The 19973-nt window shown below is 42.0% G+C and overlaps 1 protein-coding gene across 4 annotated transcripts in view; it reads left to right on the top strand.

Moving 5' to 3' along the window:
- LOC140741480 (phosphoethanolamine/phosphocholine phosphatase-like) overlaps positions 1-19747 on the top strand; it is a 36844-nt gene extending 17097 nt beyond the window's left edge. For 3 of the 4 annotated variants that reach the window (XM_073071722.1, XM_073071723.1, XM_073071721.1), the window contains one exon: positions 18864-19747. In XM_073071722.1, coding sequence (XP_072927823.1) covers positions 18904-19635 — 732 coding nt within the window. In that variant the 5' untranslated portion in view covers positions 18864-18903 and the 3' untranslated portion in view covers positions 19636-19747. Of the gene's footprint in view, positions 1-4559; positions 4846-18863 lie in introns of all 4 variants that reach the window. The other variant, XM_073071724.1, reaches the window with a different exon arrangement.
- Positions 19748-19973: the final 226 nt, after the last annotated feature.

Raw genomic sequence — 19973 nt, forward strand, 5'->3', positions numbered from 1 at the left:
TAGGCAGTGGAATATACTGTCTACTTGGATTAATTAGTGTTTTGAATGCTTGCAAGAAGGGATCCACATAACTTTGAAGTTGCCACTTAGGAAATTGTTTCACTGTTGCATCAAGCTACAGGCAAAGCATTCCGTTCGTAATCACTGGGGTGCTTGAGAGTCCTTATACTGCCTGTGATCACAAACTGAACTTTGAGAACTAACTTTAATGAAAAAACTTAAATCAGTTTTTAGATGTAGAATTAATTTGGGAGCTTTAATTAGATGTAGCACGCAACAGGAGCATTTGAATAAAGTACCTGCAATCGCAAATACTACAGTTGTCTTTTAGGATAGAAATGGCACGTGCTGGTATGTGATAGACTCGGTGTTCTACCTTGAATCATCTGACAACTTTCTTTATTATATTCCTCTTTCACACTTCCCTTACATTTTGTGAAGTTTTTGTTGTTGCATTAATCTTAGAATAGTATTTCCTTTTTCAAAAAGTTCACTTTTTTCTTCCATTAAAAGTATTATGACAATCACTTAATCTCCCAAATTAGGGTATTTTTGGTATCATTAGAAATAGAAAATGCTTCATAATTAGAACTAAGCAGTAAGTTTTAGATAAAAGTTTAAAAGTCTAAAAGTTAAAGATGTTAACAACTCCAGTTATTTAGACTTCAGTAAACTTAATTATGCTGGGGTTTCTGTAGCTTCTATGTTTCTGATTCTATTTGTCCATAGAATATAGTGATCTTCTGCTACTGTAGCCTATTTACTTCAAGGTTCAATGTGTTCAGAGATGTTTTTTTGCACACCACTGATGTAACACATGGTTGTTTGAGTTACTGTTGCCTTCCTGTCAGTTTGTACCAGTCTGGCCATCCTCCTCTGAGCTCTCACATTAACAAAGCATTTTTGCCCACAGAACTGCCGCTCATGATTATTTTTCACACCATTCTCTGTAAACTCTAGATACTATTGTGCATGAAAATCCCAGGAAATTAGTAATTTCTCAGATACTTGAGCCACCCTATCTTGCATCAACTATCATTCTATGGTCAAAGTTACTTGGATCACTTTTCTTCCTTATTCTGTTTGATATGAACAAGAACTGAACCTCTTGACAATGTCTGCATATTTTTATGCATTGAGTTGTTGTAATGTGATTTCCTGATTAGATATTTGCATTAATGAGCAGGTGTACAAATGTAAATAAAGTGGCCACTGAATGTACATCATTATTTTTGATGTCTATATGAGTTTAAGCCCTTCCAAAACAGTTACTCCAATAGTATGTTTACATTAAAAAAAACCTTGATTGCACTCCCCAAAACTAGAGTTAATTGTGACATACAATTTAGCTATGCTTTACGTGCCTGTGTATCATAACCAAACATACACTTTTACCCCAGCAGATTTTGCTGAGTTGTATTTGAAATTAGATTTTCGATTCTGTAAGAATTCCAGAGAAAAAGAACACTTCTCTCATTCATTTTGAGTTTGTTCCAAGCTAAAGCCCTTTGGCAAAATCATTTGCTAACAATTCATCTAGTTTTGACTAAAACATCCTCTTTAGAAATATTTATTATCATTTTAAGCTCTCCCAGAAAACATAATGAATGGTAACTTCATATTAAAAGAGATTTTTTGGTTCAGATTTCTTTGATCTTCCACTTTTTCTAACTTTCGATATTTGACCTAAATATTTACAGTAATAAACCATAATGGGGGAAGGTGTACTTTATGATATATGGATAATTTACTGATTTGCACCCTATCAAGACCTGAAGTGGTAAAGATACAGTAGATTACCATTATTGATATAATTTGCTCATTGCAACTGACAGACCTAATTTACACTTCCTTCATAAAACTGCTTTGAATTTTGAATTACTATAGACATTAGCCACCTACATTTTAAAGTTTTGGATGGGTCTGGAGGGTCATAAACTGAGAACGTGTATGTATGAAGTAGTTCAAGAATTACTGCTACAGGTTATAATTTGATCCAACAGCTGTCTGATTTCTAAAAAGGTGTATCTAGGAGTTTGAGCAAGGACTTTTTTAGTTGGCTGGTTTTGAGTGTCATTGGAACATATGTGATCATCTTGTTTTTTGGGTAATATTAAAATATAGTCCATGTTTAACAATAGAAAGTTTCCAGGTTTAGGCAATGAGGTACCAAAACATTTTTCAACACATTACAGTTCTTTTACTCTGTTACTAACCCCTGAGTAGTTGAAGATTATAATTGCCTTTAGAGGATCGGCAGTGCACTCACCTTCTGAGTTGTGCTTAAACAAAATGGTGTCACAGCTGATACAAAAGTGGGTGTCTAAAAGTACTATTAGTAATTCCTGTAAGAAAGTATCACAAGAGTTTTTGCAGAAATAAAATGGGGTATACTTTGAGAATAGCTTGTCTGACAATAAAAAAAACTGTACCGTCTCTTTCTTCATTCACAAATTGTGACATTAGCCTTCGTTTTATTCTAATACTGAAATAATACTACTTTGACCAACTGTAATGAATAAAATGGTGTTACTTGCATATTGAAAGGAAAAAGTGATTTAATGTGTTGCAGATCAACGCCTTCCTAAAGCTCCTGTGACAGATAGTTTTCCTTCACAAAAACAGTTTAGAAAAGTTGTCACTTCATATTTCCAAGCCCCACTCAGCTGATAAAGGCACACTGGGTAAAGCCACGTGCCTTTTGAGTTTTCCAACAAAGGTTTTTTGGTGTTTGTGAATGACTCTGTTCAGATGAGCAGAGCCATGTTTATTGATTCACAAAATACATCATTTAAAACTACTGCTGGTGGGATTTTTGGAACCAGCAGAGCAATTTATGTGACTAAACCAGCAGTAGTTGATTCTGCTAATTAGTCAGCATTACATTCTTGTCAACTTCATTGAATAGCAAATTATTCTTTTTGTCAAATATAATCTTTCAGATGTCAAGTCTCTTGCTTAAAATGCATCAATGACTTGTCAGAATCTTTTATTATTTATTCATTTGGGGATACCGCAGAGAATCTGCCCTTCCAGCCCTTTGAGCCAACAAACCTCATTAATGACGGGACAATTTACAACGAATAATTGGTCCGCAAGAAGACAGTAAAAACCACTGATAGCATCATCGGGATCTCCCTACCCTCTATTTGTGGCATTTACTGGGAGTGTTGCAGACAAAGGGCCCAAGCATTGTTGCAGATCCCTACCATCCATGCCACAATCTCACTGACCCACTACCATCAGGAAGGAGGTACAGGAGCATCAGGACTAGGACTGCCAGACTGGGTAACAGCTTCTTCCCTCAGGCTGTGAGACTAATGAAAACCCTGCCACCACCGAGGTCTCGTCACTAGGTCAGCTTCTGTTTACTGTTTACCTGCACTGCACTTTACTACAGGCATTTTGAATTGTATTTTATTAATTTATTTATAGTATAGTATTTTGTTTTATGTGTTGTGTGTGATATGTTGTGTGGATGCACTGTAGTCTGGAGAAACAGTGTTACGTTTGGTTGTATATATGTACAGTCAGATGACAATGAACTTGAACTTGACCTACCTGATACGTCTTTGGACTGGGAGGAAACTGGAGCGCCCAGGGAATATCCACGCATTCCATGGGGAGGGCATACAGACTCCTTAATGGCATTTGAATTGAACTCTGAACTCCGGAATCCTCTGAGCTGTAATAGTGTCATGCTATTCAAACGAAGCAAGAGGCTGAGAGTGGAAGACTGAAGGCATCGCAGAGAGAAGGTCGTTTTTCTTTAACAGCTCAGGGAAAAGAGGCTAGACTGCGCAGACACGTGACGTAGCGCGCCAAGGTTGAAAAGAAAGACCGCCGTATATAACGGCCATCATTGGGAGTGGACTGAGTCAGAGTGGGACGGCTTTGGCTCAATCAGGCTTCAGCGAGAAACAAGCAGAGGTGAGGGTAGGTTCTGGTAAGTTTCTGTTTTCTTTTTTTTTGTTCAGACTACTGCCTGCCCTTTCCCCTTCCCTCGCCTGATGGTACCCCAATTACCTGTGCGGTGCTCCTTTGTTGTAACTACCTCCCTGTAGCTACTATCTATAAACACCTCATTCTCCCGAATGATCCGGAGGTCATCCAGCTCCAGCTCCAGTTCCCTAACACGGTTTGTTAGGAGCTGCAGCTAGATGCACTTCTTGCAGGTATCGTTGTCAGGGACACTGGAGGTCTCCCTGACTTCCCACATCCTGCAAGAGGAGCATTCCAACATCCTGCCTGGCATTCTCTCTACTCTAAACAAACAAAACAAAACTTACCGGAACCTACCCTCGCCTCTGCCTGTTCACGCCGAAGCCTGTTGAACCAAAGCCGTCCCACTCTGACGATGGCCGCTGTATGTGGCGGTCTTTTATTTTAACCTTTGGCGTGCTATGTCACGCGCCTGCGCAGTCTAGCCTCTTTTCCCCGATCAGTAAAAAAAAAGCCTTCTCTCCAAGATGTCTTTCGTCCTTCACTCTCAACCGTTTGCTTCGATTTAAAAGACTGGTGGAAAAAAAAAACACATCTTAAGTGTGATTGTATTCCAGAGTCTCCACCCAGGAATTGCATGATTGACAGTCATGAATACCAAGAGGAAACTACTGAAACGATGAAGGAAGCTCTGAACACTGCCAGAGATAGAGGATTCAAAGGCAACACGAGTGAATCTGCAGATGCTGGAAATAAATTAAAAAAACACAAAATGCTGGCAGAACTCAGCAGGCCGAAACCTCGTCACTACCTCCTCCCATAGATGCTGTCTGGCCTGCATTTTGTGTTTTTTATTTTTTTCAGAGATAGAGGATCTTCATTGCTGCCCTAAAAGCCAGTGGTGTAAGTAGTTTCAGGCTGAGACATTTTTCAGGACTGGGAAGGATGGGGGAAGATACCAGAATAAGAAGATGGGAGGAGGGGAAGGAGGACAGCTAGAAGGTGAAGCCAAGTGGGTGGGAAAGGTAAAGGGCTGGAGAAGAAGGTATCTGATGGGAGAGGAGAGTGGACCATGGGAGAAAGGAAAAAAGGAGGGGCACCAATTGTGGTGAACTAGATATACCTGTCTGACTGCTCCTGTGGCTCCTCCCACAGACCCTGCTGACTGCTCCTGTGGCTCCTCCCACAGACCCCTGCTGACTGCTCCTGTGGCTCCTCCCACAGACCCCTGTATAAAGGCGACTGTGGGCTGCTGCTCTCCCTCATTTTCCCCAGGATGTAGTGTTGTTTATTCTTCCAGTCAATAAAAGCCGATATCTCGCTTCCTAAGTCTCAGCGTGAGTTATTGATGGTGCATCACCAATAGGAGGTGATAGGTGGGTGGGGAGAAGAGGTAAGAGGCCAGAGAAAAAGAGGAAAGGGAGAAGGGGAGAAATACCAGAAGGAAAAATCAATGCTCATGCCATCAGGTTGGAGGTTACCTAGAGAGAATATGAGCTCCTCCACCCTGAGAGTGGCCTCATCATGTGAAAAGAACCAAAATGGCAGAACAGGAATTAGGATAGGAATTAAAATGGTTGGCCACAGGGAAATTCTGCTTCTGGCAGGTGGAGCGGAGGTGCTCGATGAAGTGGTCCCCCAATTTATGACAGGCCTCACCAATGTAGAGGAGGCTGCATTGGGAGTACTGGACACAATAGATGACCCCAACAGATTTGCAGGTAAAGTGTTGCCTCACTTGGGGCCTTGAATGGAGTGAGGGAGGAGGTGATGGACAGGTGTGGTATTTCGGTTGTTTGCAGGGATATGTGCCAGGAGGGAGATTAGTAAGGAGGAACAAATGGACAAGGGAATCATGGAGGGAGCAATCCATGTGAAACGCAGAGAGTGGGAGAGAGGTAAAGATGTGTTCGGTGGTAAGATCCCATTGAAGATGGCGGATGTTGCAGAGAATGATGTGTTGGATTTGGAGGCTCATGGGATGGTAGGTGAAGACAAGAGGAACGAAATCCCTGTTAGACAGCGGGAAGATGGGCTGAGAGTACATCATCTGGTCAATGATGTAATTATAATGTTTCTGATTCTGTGTAACACAGGATAGTGTGTTATGAGATGGTCCTTAACCCACTCACTATATTCATAATATTGGGTTTAGTTTCATAGAAAATGGGGCACTGTTTGTAGAAGCTGTCTCCAGCCGTGATCATGTCTGAAGATTTTGATGGGTGGGGGGGGGGGGGGGGGGGGGCTCCAAATTGCTCACTTTACAATGATATGCATCTTGTGAAACCAGCTTAGCAGGTGAGCAATATACCAAAACCTCATGAGTCAGATGCCAACAGCCTGCTTACAAATCACCTCCAATCTTTTATTTATTTTTAGTTATTTATTTTACTTGGTGATAAAGCGCAGAGTCGGCCCTTCTGGCCCTTCGAGCCATGCCACCCCAGCAACCCCACAACTCTAATTAACCTTAACCTAATCATTGGACAGTTGACAATCACCAGTTAACCTACAAACCGATACATCTTTGGACTTTGAGAGGAAACCAGAGCACCCGGAGAAAACCCAAGCATTCCACATGGAGGATGTACAGAGACTCCTTACAAAACGGTGCCAAAATTGAATTCCGAACTCCGGAACAACCTGTGTTGTAATAGTGCCACGGTAGCGTAGTGGTTAGCATGACACTTTTCAGTTCATCAGTCTTTCTTCCAGATAGGATAGGGCTAAATATATCTGAATTGCTCAACATGTTAACTTGAAAGATCCGTTATGTTTTAGCAGTGGTAGTCTTGTCATGTTGCCTAAAAAAAAAATGCTGAGGTCAGAGTCTAAGATTGATGAGTTTCTTTAATAGAATTGAATTTGCTGCTATCTTTCCCTTTGCCCTTAAAAGAAAAAGACTGACCCATCAAAGACCTGCAGAGAGATTTACCTATGGATAAGCTGGTTCAAAATGTTACTATAATTAACATAAGAATAGATTCACCTATTATCTATGCTTCCTATCTTATACACCTCTATCAAGTTGCCTGTCATCTTCCTTCACTTCAAAGAGAAAAACTCTAGCTCCTTCAACCTATCAACATAAAAAATGTTCTCTAATCCAGGTAGCATCCTGGTAACTCTCCTCTGCACCCTCTCTAAAGCTCCCACTCCCTTCTTATAATGAGACAACCAGAACTGAACACAGTTCTTTCAAGTGTGGTCTAACCAGGGTTTCATAGATCTGCAACAGTACCTCGTGGCTTTTGAACTCGGTCTCTGACCAATGAAGGCCAACACATCATAGACCTTCTTAACCACCTTATGAACTTGTGTGGCAACTTTGAGCAAATTTTTTTTTTTTTTATGGACGTGGACTCCAAGATCTATCCATTATACCACACTGTTAAGATTCCTGACATCAAGCATGTATGCTGCTTTGAAGTCTAACCTGCATCCTTTCAATGTCCCTCAACCACCTTCTACACTATCTACAACAAAAATTACCTTGATGTCATCTGCAAACTTACTAACCCACCACTCCACTTCCTCATCAAAGTCATTTATGAAAATCACAACAAGCAGGGAACCCAGAACAGATCCCAGTGGAATGCCACTGACCTCCAGGCAGAATACGTTTCATCTACTACCACCCTCTACCTTCTGTGGGCAAGCCAATTTTGAATCCACACAGCTAAATTTTCATGGATCCCATGCCTCCTGAATTTGTGAATGAGCCTACCATGGGAACCTTGTCAAGTTCCTTACTAAAATCCATATACATCTCGCCATTGTTCTACCTTCATCAATTTGTTTTGTCACTTCCTTGGAAAAAGTCAATCATGCACAAGTGTGAGGTGTTGCACTTTGGAAGGAAAAACCAAGGTAGAACATACAAGGTAAATGGTAGGGCACTGAGGAGTGCAGTAGAACAGAGGGATCTAGGAATACAGATACAAAATTCCCTAAAAGTGGCGTCACAGGTAGATAGGGTAGTAAAGAGAGTTTTTGGTACATTGGCCTTTATAAATCAAAGTATTGAGTATAAGAGTTGGAATGTTATGGTGAGGTTGTATAAGGCATTGGTAAGGCCGAATTTGGAGTATTGTGTGCAGTTTTGGTCATCGAATTACAGGAAGGATATTAATAAGGTTCAAAGAGTGCAGAGAAGGTTTACAAGGATGTTGCCGGGACTTGAGAAACTGAGTTACAGAGGAAGGTTGAATAGGTTGAAAATGGATTCAACAGTGGCTAGATGGGAGATGCCAGAGAGTAGTGGTGGATAACTGTTTGTCAGGTTGGAGGCCGGTGACTAGTGGTGTGCCTCAGGGATCTGTATTGAGTCCAATGTTGTTTGTCATATACATTAATGATCTGGATGATGGGGTGGTAAATTGGATTAGTAAGTATGTAGATGATCCTAAGGTAGGTGGCGTTGTGGATAATGAAGAAGGTTTTCAAAGCTTGCAGAGAGATTTAGGCCAGTTAGAAGAGTGGGCTGAATGATGGCAGATGGAGTTTAATGCTGATAAGTGTGAGGTGCTACATTTTGGTAGGAATAATCCAAGTAGGACATACATTGTAACTGGTAGGGCACTGAAGAATGCAGTAGAACAGAGTGATCTAGGAATAATGGTGCATAGTTCCCTGAAGGTGGAGTCTCATGTGGATAGGGTGGTGAAGAAAGCTTTTAGTATGCTGGCCTTTATAAATCAGAGCATTGAGTATAGGAGTTGGGATGTAATGTTAAAATTGTACAAGGCATTAGTGAGGCCAAATTTGGAGTATTGTGTACAGTTCTGGTCACCAAATTATAGGAAAGATGTCAACAAAATAGTGAGAATACAGAGAAGATTTACTAGAATGTTAACTGGGTTTCAGCACCTAAGTTACAGGGAAAGGCTGAACAAGTTAGGTCTTTATTCTTTGGAGCGTAGAAGGTTGAGGGGGGACTTGATAGAGGTATTTAAAATAATGAGGGGATAGATCGAGTTGACATGGAAAGGCTTTTTCCATTGAGAGTAGGGGAGATTCAAACAAGAGGACATGATTTGAGAGTTAGGGGGCAAAAGTTTAAGGGTAACAGGAGGGGGAATTTCTTTACTCTGAGAGTGGTAGCTGTGTGGAACGAGCTTCCAGTAGAAGTGGTAGAGGCAGGTTCGATATTGTCATTTAAAGTAAAATTGTATAGGTATATGGACAGGAAAGGAATGGAGGGTGATGGGCTGAGTGCAGGTCAGTGGGACTAGTGAGAGTAAGCGTTCAGCACGGACTAGAAGGGCCGAGATGGCCTGTTTCCATGCTGTAATTGTTATACGGTTAAGAAAAACTTGGACAGGTACATGGATGAGAGGTGTATGAAGGGATATGGTCCAGGTGCAGGTCAGTGGGACTAGGCAGAAAAATGGTTCGGCACAGCCAAGAAGGGCCAAAAGGCCTGTTTCTGTGCTGTAATATTCTATGGTTCTATGCTTGTGAGGTATGACCTGCCTCTCACAAAGTCACGTTGACTATCCCTGATCAGACTATGCTTCGCCAAATGCTCGTAAGTCCTGTCTTTAAGAATCCTCTCCAACAGTTTGCCCAGCACTGATGTAAGTCCCACCAGCTATAATCACCAGGATTAACCTTTCTTTAACAAAGAAATAACATTTGCCATCTCCAATCCACTGGTACTATTCCTGTGGTCAGTGACGATGCAAAGATCATCACCATCAGTGCAGCAATCTCTTCCCATAGTAACCTGGGCTATATCCCATCCAGCCCTGGGGACTTATGTTTTTCAAAACTTCCAACACATTCTCTTTCTTAAGCTTGATGTGTTCCAACACATTAGTCTGTTCCAGGCTGTACTTAGATTCACCATGGACCTTCTCGCTAGTGAATACTGAAGCAAATAATTCAGTAAAGACTTCCCCTACCACCACTGATGACAGTGACGTGTTTCCTCTTTTATCTCTGATCAGTCCTACCCTCACTAATAATCCTCCTGGTCTACACCTACATGTAGGATTTCCTTAATTTGATTTACCCAGGGCTTCTCGTGTCTCATGTTCTTAGCTCTCCTAAGTCCCTTTAGCTCTTTCCTGACTACCTTTTAACTTTCAAGAGCTCTGTCTCACCTTTGCTTCCTAAACCTAAACATCTTTTCTTCCTTCTTCCTCTTGACTAAATATTCCACCTTTCTTTTCAACCATGGTTCCATCACCCTACCATTCTTCCCCTGTTTCAGTGTGGCAGACCTATCCAGCATCCCATGCAAGTGCTAACTGAACAACCTCTAGATTTCCATTATGTATATCTCTGAGGACAACTGTTCCCAATTTACGCTCTCAACTTCCTGCCTAATAGCATCATAATTAGCCCTCCCCCAGTTAAATACTTCCTCATACTTACAGCTATCCTTGTAAAAGGCTATGGTAAAGGTCAAGGAGTTGTGATCGCTGTCTGAAATGCTCACCCACTGAGAGATCTGTCACCTGACCATGGTCATGGTCTAGTACCAGATCTAGTGTGGCCTCTCCCCAAGTCAGTCTGTCCACATGTTGTGTGTCCTTCCTGGAACCACCTAACACACATTCTGCCCCATCTAAGCCTCTTGCACTAAGGAAGTGCCAATGAATTTTAGGGAAGTTGAAGTCAACTGTGACAACACTTGCACCTTTCCCATATCTACCATGCAATCTGTTCCTCAGTGTCTCTGTTGTTATTGGGCGGACCTATAAAATACTCCCAATAGAGTGATTGCTCCCTTCCTTTTTCGGACTTACATTCATACTGACTCAGCAGACGATCCCTTCACAATGTCCTCTCTTTCTGCAGCAGTGATACTATCTCTGATTAGCAATGCCACTCCATCACTTTTACTACCCACCCTGTCCCTTTTGAAAGATAACAGAAAATAGAAATGACTGGTTAATATGTCATTTATAATAATTTGATTTTTGGGCAGAAAGAGGTACTGCTGACTTTTTTGGGAAGTCCACCTTCTCCAGAATAATGGTCCAGATCCTGCTTATTACTGTTGAGTAGTGCAGTGCCCATGTGAGCATGTCCCAGACTTCCACATCTCTGAATAAAATGACTGAGTCAAGGTGAGGGGGAGGTGAGATGCAAGGAGACCTAATTTCTTGTTTCACATTGGATTAAATTGACAATCCAGGGGCAGTTCTTGATTAATCTGAGCTGAGGGATGAATGCATTTTGTATGTTACTTTAAAATGAACTTACTATTCAATATACTTTATTTCTTATTCATTTAAAGTAGTCATTTGAATGTTATTCAACTCCTTCAAAATGTCTCTTAACAACAGTAATTTTTAGGAAGAGGGGACAAGGCTATCTGAAAGCATGAGCTGTTAGAAGGTCATCAGGGCAATCTGTTGGTGGAGTGTTGGTATCTATCCCCTGTGGCCACATCTCTACTTGTGGAACATACTGCCTTGTGTAACAGCTACATTAGGATCTGTGTGGCCACAAAAGGCAACTGTGACTATAGGTATCTGCTTGAGGCACAGCTTGGTTCCATCAGAATCTGGCCCAATGTCCTTTAAAATCAGCAAAAAAAAACATTGTGGAAACTCAGTCTGCCTTTGGATAGCTGCTGCACTTTAATTTCCCCAATTATGTACTTGGTATTATCACAGAGTAAACAAGGCTAACCACAGAACATCTTTTATTAGACACAGCCATTTTAAACTGAACAGTCACCAAATAGCTATTTACATTCATATACTATTAAATGATTATTTCCAGAGACACATACTCTACTATTAATTTGACCAATTATTTGTGCAGTCTCGGTCATCTCATCTTCCAATCCTTTCCCCAAAATCTGTACATAACACCCAAAACTAATCAATAAGCTTCAAGACCTAGGTCTCAAGACCTCCTTGTGCAATTAGGTCCTTGATTTCCTCACTTGCAAAGCCAGGTCAGTTTGAATTGGCAACAACATATCCTGCACAATCTCCATCAGCACAGGTGCACCACAAGGCTGTGAGCTTAAACCCTGCTCTACTCGCCTTACACTTAAAACTGTGAGGCTTAGCACAGCTCCAATGGCATATTTAAGTTTTCTGATACCAATGTTGTTGGCTGAATCAAAAGTGGTGACAAATCAGCATATCGGAGGGAGATTGTAAATCTGGCTGAGTGGTGCCACACAAATAACGTTTTACTCAATGTCAGCAAGACCAAGGAGTTGATTATTAACTTCAGGAGGATGAAACCAGGGGTCATCAAAGAATCAGGGGTGGAGAGGGTTAACAACATTAAATTCCTTGGTGGTATCATTTCAGAGGACCTGTCCTGGGCCCAGCAAGTAAATACAATTGTGATGAAATCACGGCAGCGCCTCTACTTTCTTAGAAGTTTGCGGAGATTCAGCATGACATCTAAAACTTTGACAAACTTCTACAGATGTGTAGTGGAGAGTATCCTGACTGGCTGCATCACAGCCTGGTATTGAAATGCTAATTCCTTTGAATGGAAAATCCTACAAAAAGTAGTGGATACTGCCCAGACCATCACAGATAAAGCCCTCCCCACCATTTTGCACATCCACATGGACCATTTTTGCAGAAAACCAGCATCCATTATTTGGGACCCCCTGCACCCAGGCCATGCTCTCTTCATGCTGCTGCCATCAGGAAGAAGGTACAGGAGCCTTAGGACTCACCTCACCAGGTTCAGGAACAGTTTCTTGAACCAGAGGGGATAACTTCACTTGCCCCATCACTGAACTGTTCCACAATCTATGGACTCACTTTCAAGGACTCTCCTCATGTTCCCAATATTTATTTATTTATTTATTTTTTGTATTTCCATAGTTTGTTGTCTTTTGCACACTAGTTGTTGGCCCTGTTGGTGTGGTCCTTCATTGATTCTATTATGGTTATTGGATTTATTTAGTGTGCCCACAAGAAAATGAATCTCAGGGTTGTCTGTGGTGACATATACGTACTTTGAACTTTGAACTATTTTCAATATATAGTCCATAATTTGAACAAATGTGGATCAATCATCTGTTTGATTATATTGGCTCCATTTTGGTGGTGATGCTGCCCTTTTGAATCTTAATTGAATCTGTTCTTTGTTATTAGGACTATAATTCTATGCTGTCTTGAAGAGGAATTCAGAGGCCAGGTATCTCCCTTGGCATCCATGACAAAGCCCTCCCTCTTTTCCATCCATGTGATCTGAGCACTAAACACTCAGGTGAACTGCTGAGTTCCTGCCAAACCCATTCTCCCATCACTGGTGCTTGCTCATCTTCCTTGCTTGCAATTTAGAATTCTACACTGAGCAAACATGGCTCACATTCTCATATTTCATCGACCTTCCATTGACAATCCAGAATGCTCCAACGACAAGCAAAACAATTTAAAAGATTGGATTTGAGGCCTCCCAGAAGCTTCTGATAGATTGAAAATTCTGCTTAAAATTTGCAATACATCCTACAGCAGATTGTGTGCTGATATACTCTCAAATGTCTCGCAAGAACCACCTTCCTCTCCTCTTAATGTTGATGTGTTTCTCTATTATGGGGCCTTTTTTGAAGTGTATCTGTGAACAACATGTATACAGTCCACTTGTTTCTCCTATGGCCATTTCCTGGCATATTCCCCATGCATGTCCCTACTCAGGGCAGTTGGTTGTTTTGTTTCACTATGATGGATCTTTGTTGTTCTCATAACCTGTGACATTCCAAATAATCCCAAAGTGGGTCCTCTAAGGTTTTCTGCAGGCAGAATGAATAGAGCTAATAGCAAAACACCTTTATTGAATTAAAACAGTGTCTCGTGACCATGTGATAGGTGCACTTCAGTTCTTACAATTGCTCTTGATCTTTTACAGTGCCTTGAAAAAGTATTCAGCCACGACCCCCACCACCACATTTTGTTGAACATGAATGAGTATTACAACCAGGGATTTTGATCAATTTAACTGAGAATTTTTTTCACAGTAGAGCTCAAAAAACGGTAAATTTTAAAGCATGAAAATCTCAAAATTCAAAAACTGAAATGTCAGTAGTTCAAAAGTATTCACTTTCCTTTGCTCAGTACTTAGCTGAACCACCTCACAGCCAGTAGTTTATCTGGGTAAGTCTCTTTTAGCTTTGTATAAAGCTTCAGCAAAGTTTGCCCATTCCTCCTTGCAAAATTACTCAAGCTGTGCCAGGTTGGTTGGGGAGCAGCAGTAGACAACAATCTTGAGGTCTTGGCAGAGATGTTCGAAGGAGTTAAGCTCAGGACTCTGACTGGGCCAATCAAGAACTTCAATTTTCTTCATTTGAAGCCACCCCATGGTTTCTCTAGCAGTGTGTTTTGGGTCGTTGTCCTGCTGCAAGGTGAACTTCCTCACCAGTTTAAGCTTTCTGGCAAAGGCTAGCAGGTTTTTACCCAAGAGCTCTCTATTTGGCGGCAATCACCTTCCCATCAATCCTGACAGATTTCCATCCCCATAGTGTAATGTTACGTCCACCATACGGTACAGTAGGGAATAAAAAACACAAAATGCTGGCAGAACTCAGCAGGCCATACAGCATCTATGGGAGGAGGTAATAACGACGTTTCGGGCCGAAACCCTTCATCGGGAGTGAAGTAACATGGGATGGTCGAGGGGGGATAAGAAGTGGGGGGAGGGATAAAGTAGAGAGCTGGGAAGTGATAGGCTGGAGGGAAATGGGCTAGGGGGAAGGTGGAGAATTATGGGAAATAAAAGAGAAAGAAAGGTAGGGCTGGGGGGAGAGATTATAGTGAGGGGGTAACAGAGGGAGAAAGAGAACCAGACTAAAATAATAGATAGGGATGGGGGTAAGGGTGGGGGGCAGGGGTATCAACGGAGGTCAGTGAGTTGGATGTTCATGCCGGCAGGAAGGAGGCTACCTAGGCGGGAGATAAGGTATTGCTCCATCGACCTGCGTGTGGCCTCATCTTGATGGTAGAGGAGGCCATGGACAGACATGTCGGAGTGGGAGTGGTCTGTGGAATTGAAGTGTGTGGCCACAGGGAGATCCCGCCACTGCTGGAGGACCGAGCGCCGGTGTTCGGCGAAACGGTCTCCCAGTCTGCGGCAGGTCTCCCCAATGTATAAATGGCCACATCGGGAGCACCGGATACAGTATATCACCCCAGTTGACTCGCAGGTGAAGTGGTGCCTCACCTGAAAGGACTGTCTGGGGCCTGGGATGGTGGTGAGGGAAGAAGTGGGGGGGGCAGGTGTAGTACTTCTTCCGTTTGCAGGGATGAGTGCCCGGAGGGAGGTCCGTGGGGAGGGATGGGGGGGATGAATGGACAAGGGAGTCGCGTTGGGAGCAATCCCTGTGGAAAGCCGAGAGTGGGAGGAGGGGAAGATGTGGTTGGTGGTGGGATCACGTAGGAGGTGGCGGAAATTACGGAGGATTATACGTTGGATCTGTAGGCTGGTAGGGTGATAGGTGAGGACCAGGGGGACTCTATCCCTGGTGGGCTGGCGGGGGGATGGGGTGAGGGCAGAGGTGCGTGAAATACGGGAGATGCGATGGAGGGCAGAGTTGATAGTGGACGAAGGGAAGCCCCTTTCTTTAAAAAAGGAAGACATCTCCTTTGTCCTAGAATGAAAGGCCTCATCCTGAGAGCAGATGCAGCGGAGGCGGAGGAATTGAGAGAAAGGGATAGCATTTTTGCAGGAGACGGGTGAGAGGACGAATAGTCTAGGTAGCTGTGGAAGTTAGTAGGTTTGTAGTAGACGTCGGTGGATAGGCTGTCTCCAGAGATAGAAACAGAAAGATCTAGAAAGGGGAGGGAAGTGTCGGAAATAGACCAGGTGAATTTGAGGTGTTGGAGGGAGGTGTCGGAAATAGACCAGGTGAATTTTTTAAAGAAAGGGGCTTCCCTTCGTCCACTATCAACTCTGCCCTCCATCGCTTCTCCCGTATTTCACGCACTCTGCCCTCACCCCATCCCCCCGCCAGCCCACCAAGGATAGAGTCCCCCTGGTCCTCACCTATCACCCTACCAGCCTACAGATCCAACGCATAATCCTCCGTAACTTCCGCCACCTCCTATGGGATCCCACCACCAGCCACATCTTGCCCTCCCCCCCACTCTCGGCTTTCCGCAGGGATCGCTTCCTACACGACTCCCTTGTCCATTCATCCCCCCCCCCATCCCTCCCCACTGACCTCCCTCCGGGCACTCATCCCTGCAAACGGAAGAAGTGCTACACCTGCCCCCACACTTCTTCCCTCACCACCATCCCAGGCCCCAGACAGTCCTTTCAGGTGAGGCACCACTTCACCTGCGAGTCAACTGGGGTGATATACTGTATCCGGTGCTCCCGATGTGGCCATTTATACATTGGGGAGACCTGCCGCAGACTGGGAGACCGTTTCGCCGAACACCGGCGCTCGGTCCTTCAGCAGTGGCGGGATCTCCCTGTGGCCACACACTTAAATTCCACAGACCACTCCCACTCCGACATGTCTGTCCATGGCCTCCTCTACCGTCAAGATGAGGCCACACGCAGGTTGATGGAGCAATACCTTATCTCCCGACTAGGTAGCCTCCTTCCTGCCGGCATGAACATCCAACTCACTGACCTCCGTTGATACCCCTGCCCCCCACCCTTACCCCCATCCCTATCTATTATTTTAGTCTGGTTCTCTTTCTCTTTTCCCCCCTCACTATAATCTCTCCCCCCAGCCCTACCTTTCTTTCTCTTTTATTTCCCATAATTCTCCACCTTCCCCCAGCCCATTTCCCTCCAGCCTATCACTTCCCAGCTCTCTACTTTATCCCTCCCCCGACTTCTTATTCCCCCCCCCCTCGACCATCCCATGTTACTTCACTCCTGATGAAGGGTTTCGGCTTGAAACATCGTTATTACCTCCTCCCATAGATGCTGTCTGGCCTGCTGAGTTCTGCCAGCATTTTGTGTTTTTTATTTATTTCCAGCATCTGCAGATTCACTCGTGTACAGTAGGGATACTGTTACTTGGCTGATATGTAGTATTCGATTTACATCAGACGTATCATTTGGTGTTCAGGACATAAAGTTCTGACTACAAGACCTTTTCCCACATCTTTACAGTATCTTCTAAGTGAGGCTTTGCAGTGTCTTTACAGACAAGGAAATGCATGTTTTTAAGCCAGGGTTTCTTCTTTGCCACTCTTCCATAAATACTCTGTGCAAGGCCTTAGAGATTGTGGAACCATGAACTTTGTGCCCATTTGCAGCCACTGACTCCTGCACTCACTGAGAGTGACTGTTGACATCACAGTAGCCTCTCTTACAAGTGCCATTCTTCTCCTGTGACTAAGTTTAGAGGGGCAGCCTGACCTTGGCAGCGTGGCTCTGGTTTCATATTTTTTCACTTTTTCACAATGGACTGTACTAAGCTCTGAGGCATGTTCAGTACCTTTGAGATGATCTTGTACCTTTCCCCAGATTTGTGCTTCTCCATTATCATTTCTCTGACTTGTCTTGAATGCTCTTTTGTCTTCATTTTGGTTTGGTTTGTTGAAAAACCACCATAATGTTGGAAGTGAGACATACAGAGAGAAGGAATATTTATCTTTATGAAAAGCAGGTGGTCCTCCAATTTTCTACATCAACAAATTGGGTGAGTCGGCCAGGTAATATACAATATGGCACCTGAAGAAAGTAATTGAAAGAGGATGAATACTTCTTCAGCCTCACCATTATGGTTTTCAATTTTTAGTTAATTGTTGACATGTTTGGGAATTTTTCTTTTGATTTGATATGATGCACAATGTTTTGTAGATTATCTCAAAATATCCTACTTCAATATATTTTAAATTTAGAAAAAGAGATAGTAAAATGTGAAAATAATTGTGGGGGCTGAATACTTTTTCAAGACACTCTGCATACTGAAGTTATGTGTGCTCAACATGCAAAATAATAGTAATAATATTGTTACCTGATTATGAAATTAAATTCGATTGTTGTCAATCTGTTTGCAATCAAAGATGAATTTCACCTGTTGGGTTTCTTCCTATTGGATACATAATTCTGTTGGAACTGAGTAGAGAACCTGAAACAGTACAAGTTAGTATGTAGCTTGTTCTAGTGTTATTTGGCGATCCCAACAAATAGGATTGAGAACAAATAGGATCCCAACAAATAAGAAAAGGTTAAAATAAAAACACAAACATTTACATCCTTATAAAAGCAGGATGTTAAACTTATAAAGACTTTCTGGAATTCCACTGTTAAAATTATTGAAAGAAGTGAATGTTTCCTTTGTATTGAGCTTGTTCCACTACTAGATGGATTTGTAAGTAATACATTGTGTATCAACAATATTCTGATAAGTTGTAGTTAAAGATCCAAGGAAAGTAATTTCGTAGTAGAGCTATTTTTAAACAGAGATGCAGTTGAGAATAGGATGTAAGCCACAAAATGTTGTTTCTTATTTTCAAATATCTCCTCCTGCTTATCTCTTTGCTATGGGTAGTTATAATTTAACTGGTTGTTGGTAGATCTGGAGGGAAATCTTTGATGGCTCAACTAGCTGTTCTGATTGAAAATTTTCAAAAGCTGTCTGATAAGTTTTTGAAATCTCTGGAATCATTGGCCTTTTGGATGAGGCATTGGAGACAAAAAAAGCCCCTTAGCACAATTTTGAAGATCATGGATGTTTCCCTGGTGTTCAGGACGATATGTATCCATCAGCCTGCATGGAAACTGTACAAACTGACTTAAAAGTTATGTATACTGTATATTTTTTAAAAGGCTGCACCAAAAGAAAATTATTTTTTGCACAATAGCATTGGGACATCCTACATTGTGAACAACACCAAATTCTCAGGTCCTTACAAGTACTCAAGGTTGTAATTTATGGATTATAGAGTGGAAACTATGACCCAGCTTTTGATAACATTATTTTAATACTCTCTTAACATATACATATGTGTTTTGTTTTCCAGAAGCATTTTACTTGTGCCCTCATATTTCTGCTTGATAATAATGAATAAGTTTCTGATTGTATTTGATTTTGATGAAACCATCATTCAACACAACAGTGACTATGTCATCCTCAAATGTAACCCAGACCAAAGTCTTCCAGAAGAATTGCTTCAGCCCCAGGAGGAAGAATTTTGGAGAGAATATATGAACAAGGTATACCAGTATTTTGGAGAGAAGGGTGTCAAAGAAGAAACAATGAGAAAGGTTCTGGCAGAAACCCCACTTACTAAAGAGATGGTAAACCTCTTTCAGTTTCTTAAAAAGTCCTCAGATTTATTTGAATGCATTATTATTTCTGATGCCAACATGTTTTTTATCAATAGCATTCTTCAAGCAAATGGCTTATCCACTATTTTCCAGAAAATATACACAAATCCTTCATGTTTTGATAACAACAACACCTTTACAATAAGTCCCTACCACTCCCACATGTGTGAGCAGTGTCCTATTAATATGTGCAAAAGGAAAATCCTGCATGATCACTTAGTGCAACGTGCTGAAGAGGAAGTTGAATTTGAGAAAATCTTCTATGTTGGAGATGGCACCAATGACTTCTGCCCTTCTGTAGCTTTGACACCAACTGATTTCATCTTTCCAAGGAAGAATTACCCACTGGATAGTTTGATCTCTAAAATCAAAATGACTGAACCATCTGCAATTCAAGCTCAAGTGGTTCCTTGGGAATCTGGAGAAGATATATTGCTCTTCCTTGAAGATTGCACAGGAAGATAAATATTACGCCTAGATCTCTAAAAGAGCTTCAGAAAGAATTACTGGTTTTCCGGTAGTCATTTAAAAGCTTTGTTTTGGGAAACAATATAATAAAATTGCATGATAAAGCTTACTGAAATACGTAATTTAATAATTTTCCCAGTTCAGGGTCTAATGCTATTTCCCTATGTCAACAATGCTAGTTATTTGATCAACAATCTAAAAGCCGTGATTAAACACTAACTGTGAACATCTCATGCACTTTTCTTCATAATGCAGAAAAAAGTAGTTATAAATTAGCTACTAGTTTAGCTGGGGAGAAAGGCTGTATCAGCACACAGTAGCAGAAATATTTATAT

This window comes from Hemitrygon akajei, chromosome 18, assembly GCF_048418815.1.
Source record: "Hemitrygon akajei chromosome 18, sHemAka1.3, whole genome shotgun sequence".
NCBI classification, from domain to species: domain Eukaryota; kingdom Metazoa; phylum Chordata; class Chondrichthyes; order Myliobatiformes; family Dasyatidae; genus Hemitrygon; species Hemitrygon akajei.